Source organism: Biomphalaria glabrata, chromosome 11 (genome assembly GCF_947242115.1).
Source record: "Biomphalaria glabrata chromosome 11, xgBioGlab47.1, whole genome shotgun sequence".
In the NCBI taxonomy this organism is placed as follows: domain Eukaryota; kingdom Metazoa; phylum Mollusca; class Gastropoda; family Planorbidae; genus Biomphalaria; species Biomphalaria glabrata.
The window spans coordinates 12,083,491-12,101,715 of NC_074721.1; the positions used below are offsets into that span (position 1 = coordinate 12,083,491).

Genomic DNA, 18,225 nt, shown 5'->3' on the forward strand with positions numbered 1-18,225 from the left:
ATCTAGAGACTAACAATAATAAATATTTTTTTATTGATAATGTTTTTGTTTCGCGCAGCTTATAGAATGCCATGTGGTCCAATCACCCTTGTATACAAGGGTGACGGGGGAGGGACCATTGGGAAAAAATATTTGCTCAAGTCGGATTCAAACTCTAGGTCTCGAGCCTCCTTTGGTGAAAGGCCGACACTTAGTACATTTCTATATAAAACAAAATTAAATTTATGACGACTAATTGATTATCCAATTGGTAAATCCCTTTATTGATTCATGTGATGTCATTGACAATGAATATTTGTGCAAAGTTCAATTTGATCCAAAAAAGTTAGAATAGGAAGATATACATTGTAAAATATTCTACCCGGATAGACACACATACAGGCGGATTGAGTTAATATAAGGCTTGTGAAAATATCATTAACAAGCAATTTAATCCATGCTCAATTTCCATTTGTTCCTTTGAGTTGTTATGGAGTGCTTATGCGTATTTCTGATGTATGTCATTAGTCATGTAACCATGAAGAAAGGTGGCGGATAGTTTGGTTGTGTAAGCTGAATAGATTCTGATGAAATCGCGAAAAGCTCTGTCTTAGGGGAGATAATAAACAAGGAGGTAAAAGTTGTAAAGGGGAGAGCAAGCAAGATGCTAGTGACAGAAAGACGTGTATCTTTCTTTAGTGAGTCATTTTTAATTTGCTTCATGCATCTACATAGGAGTTAAAGCTCTGTGTGTATTTATAAATAAATGTTATATTGCTAAAAGAGTAGCCTATCTAATTTATAAATAAATGTTATATTGCTAAAAGAGTAGCCTATCTAATTTATAAATAAATGTTATATTGCTAAAAGAGTAGCCTATCTAATTTAGTTCAAGTTATTACGGACTAGGGCAACATTGACCTCATGAAACCACAAACCAACGAATAGGGGATTCAACAGTTGAAATTAGACAACAGAACAGATTAATATATACTTGTATAGCATTATACTAGAAAGCTATTTCTTTTGAGGTAATAGACTTAAAAGCTTATTTTAAAAATTTTATCATATTCGACTATTCCTTGAGAATTAAAGTAGCCCAAACCTCCAGCACGGGGTAGCAGATGGGGGAAAAATGGGGGGGGGGCCTCGAACCCGAGACCATCAAGACGATAGTCCAGAGCGCATAGCACAAGAACAGGAAGCCATCCTTGTGGTAATAGACTATACCTTATTCAAAAATAAAATTTCTGTTCAATAAAATGCGAGAAGTATTCTTTCAAACACCGTTTTATTTACAAGCTACCTAAATGTCAACTAATTGACTCACCCAAATTGGTAAACTGTAATAAGAAAGTCATTCTCTAAGAACAACCGGGTGTACACGACACTAAAATTGATTGCTTCACCAGGTTTCACCCTTTGTTGTTCTACTTCGAGCTTAAAAATTTCTTCAGGAGCTGAAAGGCGAAAGCAGAGAATCTATGATTTCAAGGGATGTCTCTATGTAATGATGGCATTGTGTGGCTTATAGGTTCTGATATTTTCAGAGCTATGTCTAATAACTCAGAAGTCCAGAGTTGCCGGACATAACTGTTTAGGTTAGGAAAATAATTTTAATCCACAAGTTGTAATCATGAAAATAGTGAGCACACACTATAATAATAATAATAATACAAAACAGTAGATTTTAATTGCCCTGATCTGCTGTTCATTGATATATAAAAAAGAATTAACCGCTACCATTATTGATATCGCCGTACCACTGTCTCATAATTTAAGAAAAACTAAAGTGGAATAAACAACAAAAATATTTGAGCCTAGGCAGCAGGTTTGGAGATAAAGCGTTTATAGAAGTTATCCATAATAACAATATACCCCATTGTTTTTTTTCAACCGATGGGATAATAACAACTGACCTTATACCTTCAAGGCCTTAACATTCCTAAGAAGATCAAGACAACGTTGGGTCAGCGTCCAAGACTGTTGCTGTGGACCTAAAAGATATCTGTCTGCCTGAACCTACGAGGGAAACTCGAACATTGACAACTGCACACTGGTGTTTTACAGTGGTACCTCGAAAGGAGATACCTGCAAATGTGTGGCAGAGGAGACACCTGCATGTGCGGCAGAGGAGATACCTGCATGTGCGGCAGAGGAGATACCTGCTATGTGCGGCAGAGGAGATACCTGCATATGTGCGGCAGAGGACATACCTACAAATGTGCGGTAGAGGACATACCTACAAATGTGCGGTAGAGGACATACCTACAAATGTGCGGTAGAGGACATACCTACAAATGTGCGGTGGAGGACATACCTACAAATGTGCGGTAGAGGACATACCTACATGTGCGGTAGAGGACATACCTACCTGTGCGGTAGAGGACATACCTACAAATGTGCGGCAGAGGACATACCTACAAATGTGTGGCAGGAGATGCCAGCAAATGTGTGGCAGAGGAGATACCTACAAATGTGCGGTAGAGGACATACCTACAAATGTGTGGCAGGAGATGCCAGCAAATGTGTGGCAGAGGACATACCTACAAATGTGCGGTAGAGGACATACCTACAAATGTGCGGTAGAGGACATACCTACAAATGTGCGGCAGAGGAGACACCTGCATGTGCGGCAGGGGACATACCTACAAATGTGTGGCAGAGGAGATACCTACAAATGTGCGGTAGAGGACATACCTACATGTGCGGTAGAGGACATACCTACCTGTGCGGTAGAGGACATACCTACAAATGTGCGGCAGAGGACATACCTACAAATGTGTGGCAGGAGATGCCAGCAAATGTGTGGCAGAGGAGATACCTACAAATGTGCGGTAGAGGACATACCTACAAATGTGTGGCAGGAGATGCCAGCAAATGTGTGGCAGAGGACATACCTACAAATGTGCGGTAGAGGACATACCTACAAATGTGCGGTAGAGGACATACCTACAAATGTGCGGCAGAGGAGACACCTGCATGTGCGGCAGGGGACATACCTACAAATGTGTGGCAGAGGAGATACCTACAAATGTGCGGTAGAGGAGATACCTGCATGTGCGGCAGAGGACATACCTACAAATGTGTGGCAGAGGACATACCTACAGATGTGCGGTAGAGGACATACCTACAAATGTGTGGCAGAGGACATACCTACAAATGTGCGGTAGAGGACATACCTACAAATGTGCGGTAGAGGACATACCTACAAATGTGCGGTAGAGGACATACCTACAAATGTGCGGCAGAGGAGACACCTGCATGTGCGGCAGAGGACATACCTACAAATGTGTGGCAGAGGACATACCTACAAATGTGCGGTAGAGGACATACCTACAAATGTGCGGTAGAGGACATACCTACAAATGTGCGGTAGAGGACATACCTACAAATGTGCGGTAGAGGAGATGCCTGCATAAGTGTGGCAGAGGAGATACCTGCAAATGTGTGGCAGAGGAGATACCTGCAAATGTGTGGCAGAGAAGATACCTGCAAAATGGCAGAGGTTGGCTTCCTGTGTGACTACAAATCCTTCACATGGCTCCATGGAAAAAACCTGCTGATAACGAAACAACGGCCTGGGAACTACAACATTGACCACCATAAGCTCTATAGTTGGATGGCGTCAGCGCCAAAGGTCAATTGTAGAAAGCGGAACTTGAAGAAAACAGGGCTGATGGCTTCGTGGGGATTCGTGGGGAACACGTTCCTGCCGTCTGTGGCGCCCACCGATCGACCTCCACCTGAACTGTCAAACCTCCACTGCACTGTTATGAACCTGTTTTTTCTCGGGATGAAAAGCACTAAGAAGGGGGCAATTTTATAACACCGCCATGCACACCACCATCGTGCAGAAGGTGCCCACTGTTAGAGACTAGACTGATAAGCAAGTTGACATTAGGAAGAAGATAGCGAAGTTCCTCCCAAGTCAAGAACTTATGAAGAGGCTGTGCTCAAGGCAGACATTGTTACAAAGTGTTTGTGATGTCCCCCATGTAAATAAACATCTATATCGTTGCACTGCCTCTCTTATGTTATTACATTATACTCGAAATATATCGTTTGTATAAAAAAACAACAACAACAACAACTGGAAACACTGGACTGGTCTTTAGTTTTGATTATGAGCTTGGAAGTTCAAATAGACCTAGATTTTAGGCTAGATCTAGTCCAGTTTTAGGGCTACTTACTATCTTGCTCGGAACACCGACACTGATAATTACATAAGCAAAAGCTGAAAGCGGCAAAGAGCTTCCAAGTCATCTTCGAAACAAATCTACATCTATTTTTGTACATTCGCTAAACAAAGTAATCTATAGTGAATAACATCAAATAAAATGTAAATACATTATTTCAAACAGAGCAAAAAGTACAAAGCACCATATTGAACCAACACTACACTGAACACTTTCAGGAGAATTGCGCACCACGGTGTGTTTTTGTTTTTAGTTCAGCGATCGGACCCTACGATGATCTGCTAACTACTATTTAAAAAAAAAACGCAAACTAAAATTCTATGTCAATTTCACAAGGTCATCAGGGCTCGCAAAAACCTTCCTTCAGGGAACAGTACCAGAAAAAAAAAAAGAAGACGCAGACAGAGAAAAAGATGGAAAGACAACATAAAAGAATGGAAGGGCCTGCAATTGAAATATGGCGTATCGTCGAGTCCGAAGATTAGTGAGGAATGCAATATTTCGCGTGGCTCCGCAGCCCCAGCTGTGACCTACATATTTTGCCACACCCAGGGCAAGCATAACCATAATCCGCAGGTGATCGACTTAGATTTTTTTTTCGCCGTCTGCGTCTGTCCTCGGTAGCGGATTTTCTTTTTGTCTTAAATGTATATCCCGTGGCCTTTGTGAGTAACCTCCAGCTGTCTCGTTCTGAGGCCATTGCAAAAGGCTGAGAGGAATGGAGGAAGATGGTTAACAGATCTTGAGTGGTGCCCCAACAATCCAACAAACTAAGGTAGAGGTGAAGGTGGTGATCACTTGTTTCGCTGGTCACAAATGATGTTTTGCTAGATTTCTTTCCCTCAATTTTCGTCTTTTGTGTGTGTGTGTACGCGTGATTCTGTTGGACCTTTTATTGTTACAAGTTCTGACTAATTCCCTTAATTTCTTTTTATATTCTGGGAGTCTGTTGAACCTGTCGCAAATACTGTGTCGGCTAGATCTCGTTCCCTCAACTTATCTTGATCGTGTGTGTGTGTGTGTGATTCTGTTGGACCTTTTATTGTCACAAGTGCTGTGTTGACAAGTTTTATGTGACTCGGTCAGCGTAAATCGCAGTACACAACTGCCCCTCTTTAATTATGCAAGTATCATTTTCTTATTGTTTTCTGGCTGGCCACTGAGCAGTCTAGGAAGAAACTTTTGACCATTCTACGTGTCATGACCGCAGAGTTTGGGATTAACAAATAGGAACACATTAGCAAAAGGAGAAGATTTTCATAAATTGAACCTATGATAGGAGCTAACGTTATTCATACAGAGTAGAATTAAAACAATATGTACCCCATTTAGACCTTATGATCTATGGAGCGCAGATGATGTAAAGATCATCTGTTTCTATGACGGTTAACGAGGGTGTCATGTTGCTTGCACAACGAACAGTTGCTATTAATTCCCAATTTATGTCAGAAATGTGGACATATAGGGGTCATAAAAATCCTGAGGTTCAGTTGCCCAGTCTTCACTGGGATTCAAACTCGAGACATCTTGGATTGGAATCCAAGCGCTGTACACTCAGACACCAAGTTCCAAAGAGTAAACTGCTTAAATGATAAACATTATACGTGATTCACCCCAAGCATTGATGTTGCATCATAAAGAGGGTCCCAGGGAGAAACAAAGATTCAAAAGCATTAAGGTTGCTGTCACCATGATCTTTTGGAAGCCTGAGTGGCCAGTACAGAAGCACTACTAACCATTCGACAGCTGCGCTTGGCCGGGCACTTATCTCGCATGGGGGACGACTGCCTTCCATAGTCGGACTTTTTTTTTTTTAAGCTTCAAAGAGTAGGCGTAACAGAGGTGCCCCCTCCCTCCCCCGTAAGTGCTATAAAGATCAACACCAGCCACATTTTGCCCTCACTGGCATAGAGGAAAGTAGCTGGTAGCTGACAGTTGCAGAAGACGAAAAGAAAACTGAAACAGACCTCCGACGGACAACGTCTTTGTCTGTATCGGTTGTAGCAAAATGTGTAGGTCTCAGCTAGGTTTGCGTGGTCATGTCAAACTCAGCACTTATCCTTAAGCTTCGAAATCGAAGACATTGCCATTATTATTACTGACTAAAACAATGATTAGTACTTTGATAATCATCGTTATTGCCTGAAACGGTAATTGAAACAAGCATTCCACTGCCTTTAAAAATGCTTTCAATGGCTTGCGTCTTGAATAGCCTCTGACAACCAGTCCAACTCTTTGCCATCAGGTGTGACATATATTGAGTCCGGCGGAAATTATTTCACTGACAAGAAAAGGGGCAAAAGCGAGCAACTGACGCCCAAAACCAGTAAGCCTCAGATAGTAGGAACTGTGTGAGGGCGTCACCGTTCCTATCATAGCTAATGCCCAGGTTTTCATCTTATTATTTCTACTCTGTTGTTATATCAACCGAGGGGATAGTGACAACTGACCTCGCAGACACCTTCAATGCCCTTAACATCCCTAAGAAGATTCTCATAGCCTCTCAGAGGGCGTTACTGCTGCAGATTTGCTTATCACCAGAAAATTCACCAATGAAAATTGTTATAAGGGCTACAATGCATTTTGTTTCTCTCTAACGAAGTTCGACCCTGACAGTGCCAGAGAATGAGTTGTAGTTCATATTTTTAAAATAATATTGAAAAAAAAAAAGAAACTAATGAAAAGGCTTGACTCTAGTTCGAAGATTAAGGAGGAGTGCAGTACTTCACCACGTGACTTAGCTGTGTCTGCTAGTGGTCGGCCGTAGTTCTTTTCATCGTCTGCGTCTGTCCTCGGCAGAAGATATCCTTTTCTTCTCAAAGGTGTAGCCGGAGGCCTTCGCTATTATTTAATTACAAATTAAATCCGTGTTATAATTTCTTTTCTTATATTTTGAATAACACTTTAAAACTAGAAACAAATAATTTTTACAAGAAGTCATTTATTGTGTCGACAATATCATGATTAAAAAAATCGTATACAAAAGAAAATGCTAGAATATAAAGCAAAACTAAAGCACGACAATAGCAGGTATATGCTCTCTAGTCTTAGATCCTTCTGGTCTACCTTGGCATGGCAAAGTAAAAGCTCATACATTTTAATAATCATCCATTGTTTTGTGTACAACTAGTTTTGTACAACATGAATCCTTCTCAGCAGATGTCAGATATGACAAGGTGAAGGTCGCAAAACAATACCGAGTACCTTAGCCTTCATCATCATCAGTCCAGCACTTCCTTTGTACAGCTTAATACACCATACTAGCTTGTCCCCATAGATACCTCTTAATAATAATATACAAACTACACAAGTTCTCTAAGTACTCTTGCAATGGAATTATATTAAATCTGATCTACATATGCGTCCTTCATCAAATATTTTGTTTTTCTATACAAATGAATGCATTCTGTATATACTGTTTCTAAACAATAGAAACTATGTCTATTATAGTCATCATGAGTTATACATACATGCGCCATAAAGCTTATACATACGTCTGTCATACGGTCAATATGTACACTTATTTATCGTGTGTGTTTAATGGTCAAAGTAAGGACTTCAATGAAGCCGGTAATGTAAATAAACGGTTTTCTAAACCTCGCTAGATGTTTCGGTATCATCCAGCACCTCTAGAACATCGGTGGCATATTTGGCGTCTTCAGGCAGCACCACGTAGTCCACCACCTCCTCTTCCTCCACCCGCTCTCTCTTCCTCTCCTCCTGGATCTTCGGGGGCTTGACCATCTTGAGGATGTCCTGCAGAATGTTGTGCCGCTTCCCCTGGTTCAGCAGCAGGGAGAGCGAGCAGATCTTGGAGTACTGCTCGTTCAGGAGGATGATGAAGTAGTTGAGCACGATGTAGTTCAGCACCGACATGCAGACCGTGACGAACATGGGGCCCAGGGTGCTGTAGCTCTCCTTCAGGGCGGACACCACGTTCAGGTTCATCATCATGACGGTGATGGTGAAGGTGGCGCTGCGGTAGGTGGCGAACTCTTCAAACTCTACGAAGATGAAATAGGCCAAGATGGCGAAGTACAGGATGGTCAGTATGGGCAGGTAAGAGATGCGGAGCACTGGAGGGATAAGTTTCAAAAACTGGGCCAGCGATGGGATGTTCCTGAAAAAATGATACAATAGTCAAATATTTTAAAATAGACATAAATCTGACAAAATGTAGATTCGTAATAATATTATAAGGCGGACGTGGTGAGTCCGAAAGTTAAGAATGAAGACAAACGTTAATGTGGCTAGGCAAACCTAGCTTCGAGCTGCATAGTGATAATGGGACACATTTTTTTTTGGGCCAGAGTTGTTTATGAAGTTTTCTGCAAAGTTCACAGGTAAACAAGCGAAGTATAATTTTTTTTTTTAAAGGAGGAAGAACTCAGCCCTTAACACCAGATCTATTAATAATATTCAAGTCATTTCCATTATTCGATATCAAACAAATTAATTAATTACCAACAATTAATTGCCTAATTTAGTTTTTTTTTATTGATTAATGTTTGTTAGGTACAACAAATAATTGCTTAAATTTTCAAATTGATCGGAGAAAGCGTGAGGGAGAAATAGCGTTAACAGTTATTTAAGGGGTCTAACCCCCCCAAAAAATGTAGACATATCTATGAATACTGCAGTATTAGTTTCCCTTGTTGCTATTAAACTAAATTATTAATTATCAGTAATTAATTGTCTTTTTAGTTACTTTTTTTAAAATTAATTCATGTCTCGTCTATGCCAATGAATAATTGTGCGAAGTTTCAGCTTGATCCGAGACTGGGTGTGGGAGAAAAGAACGTGTACAAACTTTTTACCAGACAGACAGAGAGTTGATATACGCTTTGTAAAAAGGATATTTAATACATTGTTTTGTTTGTAAAATGGTGTTTCTTCAGAGTTGAAGACAACTTAACTTCCGAATCAAAACCTCCAGCAGGACGACGGGGGATGGCAGCGGGAAGGATCTGAACTCGGGACCATAGAGACGACCGAACGATAATCAAGCGCGCATACCGCACGACCATGCAATGTTACTGGTGAGGTATCAGAATTGATTTAGAGCATTGACAGTGAAAAGCAAGATATTTTGTAAAGCAACAGGTTCATGAAATCAAACGATGAAATGAGTTCTTCATTTACAAAACAAATTTAAGAATCTACGACTTGGTAAATTAAACAAGTTGACCCTAAAAAATTCATACATTCAATTTGATAGGTATCATTTAAACTTTATAAAAACCAGTTTCTAAAAAAAAAGTATGATAAAAAAAAAGCAACTATCGATTATTGTTATTGGTTTTGTTAGGGCAGAAAATTAAAGTAAATGTAAATAAGTTAAGTAATGTTTGCTGGACATGTAAAAATCTAAACAGTTTAGGCCTAGACCCAAAAGAAAAATGAAAAAAGCTTACGTCGTCTGATGAATGACCTTGAGGAATACGATGGTGGCCATTATACAGGACAGCAGGGTTATCTTGTAGGCAACGTCTGAGACAGCGGAGAAATCTATAAAAGTTTCAGAGTCTTTGTTCTCAAAATATATGTCTTGCACACTTTCCACCTGGCCAAGGGACAATCAAACACTAGATCCAGCAGCTCGAATCATAGAATAACATGCAAGCAAACATAATCATCAGGATTATTAAATACAGTGCAAGTCAAGTTAGCATTTCAATAATTACTTAAGATAATTGATGATAGGGTCAGAGACGGATAGAGATAACATTTCAACTCATCTGCCACGTTTCCCCTTTACAAATGATCTCTCACTCGAATGGAAAACAACAACAACAACAACAACAACAAAATATGTTTTTCTTTCTTTACATTAGAGTTGCGTGGACTCGGTGGCGACCTGACAATACCGAAATTAAAAAATCCCAGTTTTCATCGAGATTCGAACCCATGAAACCAGGTTTGGAAGCTAGCGATTAACCACTCAGTCCCCGCGACCCTACAAGTAATTCTTTAAAAACACCAACATATTTTATGTCTCTTTCTCTAACGTTTCTTTCTCTCTCTCTCTCTCTTTCTTTCTCTCCTTTTCTCTCTCTTTCTTTCTCTCTCTCTTTCTTTCTTTCTCTTTTTCTCTCTCTTTCTTTCTTTCTCTCTCTTTCTTTTTCTCTCTTTCTTTCTTTCTCTATCTCTTTCTCTCTTTATTTCTCTATTTCTCTCTCTCTCGTTCTTTCTCTTTCTCTCTCTTTCTTTCTCTCTCTCTTTCTTTTTCTCTATATTTTTCTCTCTCTCTTTCTTTCTCTCTCTCTTTCTTTTTCTCTCTTTATTTCTTTATATTTTTCTCTCTCTTTCTCTCTATTTCTTTCTTTCTATTTTTTTCTCTCTTTCTCTTCTTATCTCTCTCTTTCTCTCTCTGCTTCAGCGTGTATTTAAACTATGGTTGTTGAAAGCCAATACCAAGGTCACTGGCGGTATTTACCGAAGTTTTTCTGATCTCGTACTCCAGGACGAACATGAAGATCACAGTAAAACAAGTTGCTCTGTCCAAGAGGTTCACCCAGGCCATAGGACTCGTCATGTATTTGAATAGTCCAGTGTAGTACATCTGTAGAACGTACAGTGACTTTCGTCAGATTCATACAACAAAACTGGGACGGGTGTCAGTAATCCGAACAGTGTTGGCATTGTTTGGTGCTCATTCTAACTTTCTCCCACTGCTGAAGTATTTCCACGACGACTTATTATTCTACACTTACTACGTCATTGGTGTGTCGAATCTTTAATTAAACTTAAGCACTACCTCAAACTATTTGTGCCAGTCAGAATTGGTTCATCATGTTTTGTCTGTATTTATGTAAGTCGACCCTGGGGCTTTATCCGGGAGGTGGGGTTGACTACTAAAATTCGATTTGAGATTGGGCAAAGTCATTGTACAAATATACATATTTACAACAGATTTTTATTAAATAACTAGCCTGACATTACCCGCGGCCTGAGGGTCTAAGTTTGTGATTACTAATCTAGTGGATTGGATTTAAATGTATGTTAAACTTAGCTAATGATCCTTTCAAGTTTTTTCTCTTTCGCTACGAAAATAAAATTAGTTTTGCGAAAATGGGTTTACCCGAGGCGATACATATATATCTATTAAAAACGAAAAGAGCGATAGATTAATAGTACAATTAAAACGGGTTTACCCGATTTATTAAATCAATGGGATTATAAAGAAAACAATTAAACAAAATAATTTTTAGTACGCGATTCATGAATGAATATAGGGCCATAGGCCTATCTCAACACGGCTTCGCAGCTTTCGTAAAGGAATGTATTAAAAATGTTTTAGAAAACCAAATTTGAATGTTAATTTGATCAAAATATGAAATGAATGGACTATAATTAGTATGTTCATGTGTTAAAGTATAAAACTATCTGTGCTAATGCTCTACAGTCACTATAGAAACAATTTATTAATGAAAAAATGTAATTGACACTCTCTGGTCCAGTGTGTAGACTGGATGAGAGGTCAAGGCTGGTCACCGGCGTATGACGGCGCATAATCAGATGACCAGTAAAAGGCTGACTGTACCTAATATCAGGTTACACCAGAAAAGCGCGATCAAAAAATGACAGAATCTTTTAGAAAAGAGTTATTTGCATATACATGAAAGAAAAGTCAGTGTGTAGGCAGTTAGAAAGTATGATCAGACGAAGTAGGGTCTAGAATATGCTTGGTACGGTAATATTATAGAAGGATAGAAGCAAATCAAGTTAGTTAGTAGGTGGCTAGTCAGAGTACAAGGTGATTAGGCTTTGATCATCATTATTATTGTTCCTGTATCTCTATTGCATATATCTACACTTCGTAAGTAGTTTTATGTTTTGAGTTTGAAAGTATTAAACTCAAGAAAGTTAAATCTAGCACTGTGCCATTTCAAGTATTAAACTATAGAAAGTTAAATCTAGCACTGCGCCATTTCATGGTGTACTAGTGGTGGTTGAACTATACTAACTGCACCTCAGAATCCGCATTTGTCAGATGATTTTAGTGAAATCTCTTAATATCACACTTTCTAAATAGGTTCATCGTTCTCCATTTGAAGTTTGTGTGTATGTGTGCGTGTTTGTGTCAAGTGTGTCCGTATGTGTGTGTGTTTGCGATGCTGCCAACTTACACTGTTTTAGGCTACTTACATCTCTAGCATCCTTGACAGAAAAGATGAGTGTGAATAAGAAGAGCAAGAGAATGCAAACTCTGAGAAAGACGCTGGATGCCGGCTGATAGAACAACGGGAAGGAGTACACTTGAGGAGTGTCCTGGAATATGCCAACTGTGGAGAGAACAAAACAGAGGTTCCCTTATTATTTTATATATCAACTAGCCGGATATGACCCGCGGCCTGCGGACCTAAGTTTGGGTATTATTGATCTTGTGGATTGGATTTAGATCTATGTCAAACATGGCGAATTATATATATATATCTATATATCTTATATAATACAGACGTTACTTCAAAAAAAAGAAGATGATTACGTCCTACGCGTCATGCATATTAACCAATGACTTAAATTCTGCCAAGTCACTGGTTTTCCTGGCTAGCTCAGGCAACCCATTCCATGCTCTAATAGCACTAGGGAAGAAGGAGCTTTTGTACACATTAGTCCTAGCATTTGGGACGAGGAATGTGCCTTTATCTTTGTGTCTTTCAGAGTATTTTATTAAATTTTGTTTTTGTATGTTTTATGTATAATTGCTACTTTACTTTTGAGTCTTCTGTCCTGAAGGCTTTCTAAAGGTGTTACTCAAGTCAAATGTGAATATTCGTTTTTTATGAATCTCACTGCTCTATTTTGTGTCTGTTCCAGTTTCTTAATGTTTTCTTGAGTTGAGGGGTCCCAAACGGAGGATGCATATTCTATTATTGGGCTAACCAAGGTTAAATAACATTTTAATTTTATGTTCTTATTTGATTTATAGAAAATTCTTTTAATAAATCCTAATGCTTTGTTTGATTTTTTATAGTTTCATCAATATGTGGATTCCATGACAGTTTTTCATTTATTATAACACCGAGGTATTTTGCGTTTTTAGTCTGTGTTACTGGTTTGCCATGAATAAGATAAGTGGAATTAATTTGTTTTAGTTTTTTTGTTACTCTTAACAACTGACATTTTTTCTGGGTGGAAAGACATGCTCCAATTTGATTCCCATTTCTGTAATTCATCTAATTCTCTTTGTAAAATATCTGTGTCTTGTGTTTTTTTTATTTTTCTATATATTATGCAATCGTCTGCAAACAATCTGACTTTTGTTCCTGAAGTAATGCAATTTGGTAAATCATTTATGTAAATTAAAAATAGTAGTGGACCTAAGACTGTTCCTTGAGGTACACCTGAGTTTACTGTTATCGGTGTTGATTTAGAGCCATTTATTATTACAGTTTTTTCTCTCCCTATCAGAAAATCTTTAATCCACTGATGCAATGGACCATTAATGCCGATATATTTTAATTTTTTAAGCAAACTATGGTGGTGAACTTTGTCAAAAGCCTTAGAAAAATCTAGTAAGATAGCATCTATTTGTTCACTATTGTCTAAAACTTCAGAAAAATCATCAATTAGTCCTATTAGTTGTGTTTCACATGATCTATATTTCCTAAAGCCATGTTGGTACGGGGTGAGAACATTATGTTTGTCTAAGTGATTTATTCTGTTGCTACATATTATGTGTTCTAGGATTTTACATGTGATGCCGGTAAGTGATTTTGGTCTGTAGTTTCCTGGGTCAGATTTTTCTCCTTTTTTAAATAGGGGGATGACATTAGCTTCTTTCCAGTCCTTTGGTACTTTGCCCTGGTTAAGCGATGCCTGAAAGAGTATTTTGAACACTGGGGCTAGCTCATTGCTTAGTTCTTTGAGTAATCTAGCTGGAATACCATCAGGTCAAGAAGCTTTATTTGGTTTGGTGTTGGCTAATAGTTTTTGGATTCCATTGTCTTGTACTACTATATCATCTATGTTGTCTACTTGGTTCAAATTAAGTTATATGTCTTTGTCTCCTGGGGCTGAGAATGCTGATGCAAAGTATTTGCTTAGGATGTTTGCTTTAGTTTCATTATCATTATGTATTATGTTATGTTCATCTTTTAATGGTGCTATGCCTGTTGTTTCCATTTTATTTGACTTAATGTATGACCATAGGTTTTTGTTGTTATCTTTAGATATTACATTGTTTATGTATTCACTCTGCAGCTGTCTGCTTACTTTTTGGGTTAGGTGTTTAATTTTTATAGACTTTTTGTAAACTCTTTCTGCCTTAGTTTCTTTAAATTTTCTATATAGGTTTTCCTTCTGTTTACAAAGCTTCTTTAGTCTATTATTAAACCAGCATTTATTTATTTTGTCTGATGTGTATTTAGTTGGTATATGATTTTCTATAATGCTTTTAAGATGGTTTTTAATGAAATTCCAGAGGTCATCGATTGGTTGGTTAATGTCTTTTTCTAATAAGAATGTTTGTTGAAAGTTTAATGCAGCATGATGTAGTTGTGTTAGGTTACATTTATTCCAGAGTAAGATTTTTCTTTTGGGTTTTGTATTGGCTATTGCTTTTATCTGACTGTGTATTTTTATGATCTCATGGTCTGATAGACCAGGGATAATATCATAATCAACTACTAATCCAGGTCTGTTGGTTAAGAAGAGATCTAATGTGTTGTTTAATCTAGTTGGCTTTTTAATGATTTGATCTAAACTTAGGTTGTGTAAAGTTTCTATGTAAAGCTCATTTATGTCCTTAAGGTTTTGGTGTTTATCTATGGTTAGTGTTTTCCAATTTATATCAGGTAGGTTGAAATCACCCATAATCCAAAAAAACTGCATTTTTAATTGTCTCTTTAAGTGTAGTAAACTGATAACATAGTTCCTGCATGTATTCTAAACTATATATATATATATATATATATATATATATATATATATATATATATATATATATATATATATATATATATATATATATATATTGCCACGAAAAAGAAAGCATAGTGTTAAGCTGACATATCAAATAAAAATGTATGAGTTTTTAATTTTTAGGGTCTTCCGGTTGTGGGAGGGACATTAAACATACATATCAATCTCCACCATTATCTAAGTAACATTTATTTTAAAGATTGGTCGACCGTTTTTTATTTCTATGCTGGACATAGATACATACATACATTCTACTTTATATATTAGATATCGTTAAATCGACCAGCATTCATCACTAGAAAATATATTTGATCAAAATAAGGTTTCTATCTTAACTTTTAATATGTAGGAGATTAAGAAAACACAACCTATGTGATAAGAAAATTATCTGCAAAATTGCAGATTAAAGATTATGAGTGGGAGCAGATTTTTGTCCTTCTTCTTCCTCGTTCTAAAATTATGTTGGAGCGTTAAGATGCCTAGACCAATATATGAGATGAACTGAGCAGTGGTTTCCAAATCAGGGAGCTATCCATATAGTGTTTCTTTCTATAGGGGTGTTTTGGGGCCAATGTTTTGTTCGCGCCTCTTGATAAAGAATGCAGTTTTGAAGGACATGGTCACCATTCTCTTGTGACTCTCCACATGGACACATTTCACTAATTAGTGTTATCTGTGAAAATGTATATATCCTATGCAGTTTCTTAAAGTATAAATAGTACCAAGACACTGATGGAGGACTCAACACCCAGACCTAGTGACAAAATACCCACATTGACAGCACAAGATGAGACTATAGGCCTTCCTGCTGTAAACTCATACACGTGGATTATGGAAGTATCCACCCAGAACTAGTGAGAAATACCCAACATTGACAGCCCAAGATGAGACTATGGACCTACCTGCTGTAAACTCATACACGTGGATTATGGATGTCAACAACTTTGTGTCGGCATTGAATAGGGCGACCTCCACTTTGACGGCCCTGGTCCTCTCATCTACCCAGTTCTTGATCTTCAAGTAGTCTATTATGTCAGGGTTGGTGTCAATCAGGGAGTACTGGGCGTCATATCTGAACGACAAACGATACTAGGTTTTAATATACAACACATATATTCGTAAATGTTGTAGACAGAGGCGTATAAGTTTACTAGCTATCGGCTATCTAACCGTTCTAACGCATTGACACTTGCGCTTACAAAATGTTGCAGAAATTATCTCCCCTAGTCCATTTTTTTTTACTGAGGGACAAAAGCTGGCATTCTTTACATTTAAGTTTCATTCCATTGTTCATGGCCGACGGCCGTGTGTAAACAATGATGTCTTGGTAGTTGAGAACTATCCGTTTGATTGTCAAAAGAGCTGAGCCGAAGGCTCTTCAAGCTCTGCAACCGTTCTGTCTGGAAGAGATCCAAGTCAATGCCTATATAAAACATTGCTATTTCCGATATATCTGGCACTCCGGGCGCATGGACTAGAATGCATGGCCGAAGGCCGAGTACACCGGGAACCTCCGCCATTTTCCTATGTTGTTACCAAGCTAATCGGGCAGGACTCGCCATTAGTGTAACGGTCCCTTGAGAAACGGCGCATGAATTATCGACAGGGACGTGGAAGCTCTCTTTCAACTCCGCACCGTGCAATGGGAAAGCTCTCGCATTCCCTTGGACACTCCCACAGAAGTTTTGTTTTGCTATTCATTTAGCCTAATTACTTCCTCAAATGATCGTTTCCACCCGCGTGCCACGTTGAGGCAGAATAGCATACCCGGGTGAGAACTATCCACATTATTCTGTTGATCTCCTCTGCTGTGTTAGGATCATTGCCCTTGTATTGATTTGATCCCATTGACCTGCACTGTTTGTAGGTGTTAATTAAACTGATGTGATTCTATTACGGCTATGCTCAAGGCGAACACAATGACCTTTTATATAATAAACCCTAGTAGGATTTCGGGTTAGATTTTGGTTTAATGTCTCAATTTGTTAAATGGCTATTTTTTTTAAACATTTCAACTTCTAAATAATATAGCATTTATTATATTAAGCTATTCGTATTAATTTCACACAAACAAATCTATACAAAAACACATTTTTTTAGAGACAAAAACCTTTGATTTGCAATGGATTAATATCTCTATAGTTGAAATATATTAATGTTTGTGTTTAAATAAAAATTGCTGCCTAATTGTTAATTATGAGTTTCGGACTGGAATCAAAAAGGTTCTAAATTTGAACACTGTCTGCAGGGCTGGCCTTAAGCATAGGCTAACTAGGCAGCCAATCAAGGGCCTCCGTTTCGAGGGGACTCTAAACAATTTTTTTAGGGAAGAAATCTTGTGCCCAATGGTATTGTTGAAGTACACTAGGTTTTTAATAAATGGCGTAATTTTTTTTTGCTTTTTTTTCTATTTCATTAGATACCACCAAATTCACTTGACCTAGGGCCTCCAATTATCTAAGGCCGGCCCTGCCGCTTCCTTTGTATTTGTATTCTGGGTTTTCGGCGCATCGGCACTTCCTGTGTCCACCTGCTGGTGGTTTAAGCTCGGATATAATTCTCTTCGCTTCTGAAGGCAAGTTCATAAGTTATATAACAACACCTACCGAAATAAGGGTTAGGGTTCATCCACTGAAAATGTACATTTCATATGATATTTATTAAGTAAACAAACAGTCACCAGGAATGACCTCTAGTTCTTACCCTCCTCCTGGGTAGTGGTGACGAATCGTTTGAAACGGTGTCCCCTGAACATAAGAGAATGGACCAGTTCTTATTGAGCGCAAAGTGACTTTCTCCCAGGTCAAGGCGAATTGTCGTTTTTCTTATAGTGGGAAATGAATTTAAAAAAAAATGTTTTTGATAAGGCATGAAACATATTCCTATTTTTATAAATCTAAACACCATGCATTGTAAAATAAAAATAATAAAAATGTGAGAAATTTAAACGCATTATTTAAAAATATAGATTCGGCTTTTGTAATGGCAATGTCTTCGATTCCGAAGATTAAGGATGTGTGCATTGTTTCACATGACTACGCAAACCCAGCTGCGACATGCATATTTTCCCGCATCTCATACAGACAAATCCGTTGGCCGCCGGCGGACTTTTAAAGTTTTC

At 38.2% G+C, this 18,225-nt stretch overlaps 2 protein-coding genes across 3 annotated transcripts in view; both read right to left on the reverse strand.

Annotated features, from left to right (window-relative positions):
• Positions 1-4,338, reverse strand: part of LOC106054822 (uncharacterized) — an 87,918-nt gene extending 83,580 nt beyond the window's left edge. For both annotated transcript variants that reach the window (XM_056004195.1, XM_013210881.2), the window contains exons 1-2: positions 4,173-4,338; positions 1,310-1,439 (exon numbers count right to left, since the gene is read on the reverse strand). In XM_056004195.1, coding sequence (XP_055860170.1) covers positions 1,310-1,439; positions 4,173-4,278 — 236 coding nt within the window. In that variant the 5' untranslated portion in view covers positions 4,279-4,338. The remainder of the gene's footprint in view (positions 1-1,309; positions 1,440-4,172) is intronic.
• A 2,779-nt stretch (positions 4,339-7,117) lies between these two features.
• Positions 7,118-18,225, reverse strand: part of LOC106073824 (uncharacterized) — a 109,151-nt gene continuing 98,043 nt past the window's right edge. The window contains exons 45-50 of the mRNA XM_056004736.1: positions 17,808-17,928; positions 16,007-16,176; positions 12,327-12,463; positions 10,615-10,740; positions 9,593-9,741; positions 7,118-8,298 (exon numbers count right to left, since the gene is read on the reverse strand). Of these exons, the coding sequence (XP_055860711.1) occupies positions 7,770-8,298; positions 9,593-9,741; positions 10,615-10,740; positions 12,327-12,463; positions 16,007-16,176; positions 17,808-17,928 (1,232 nt within the window). The 3' untranslated portion in view covers positions 7,118-7,769. The remainder of the gene's footprint in view (positions 8,299-9,592; positions 9,742-10,614; positions 10,741-12,326; positions 12,464-16,006; positions 16,177-17,807; positions 17,929-18,225) is intronic.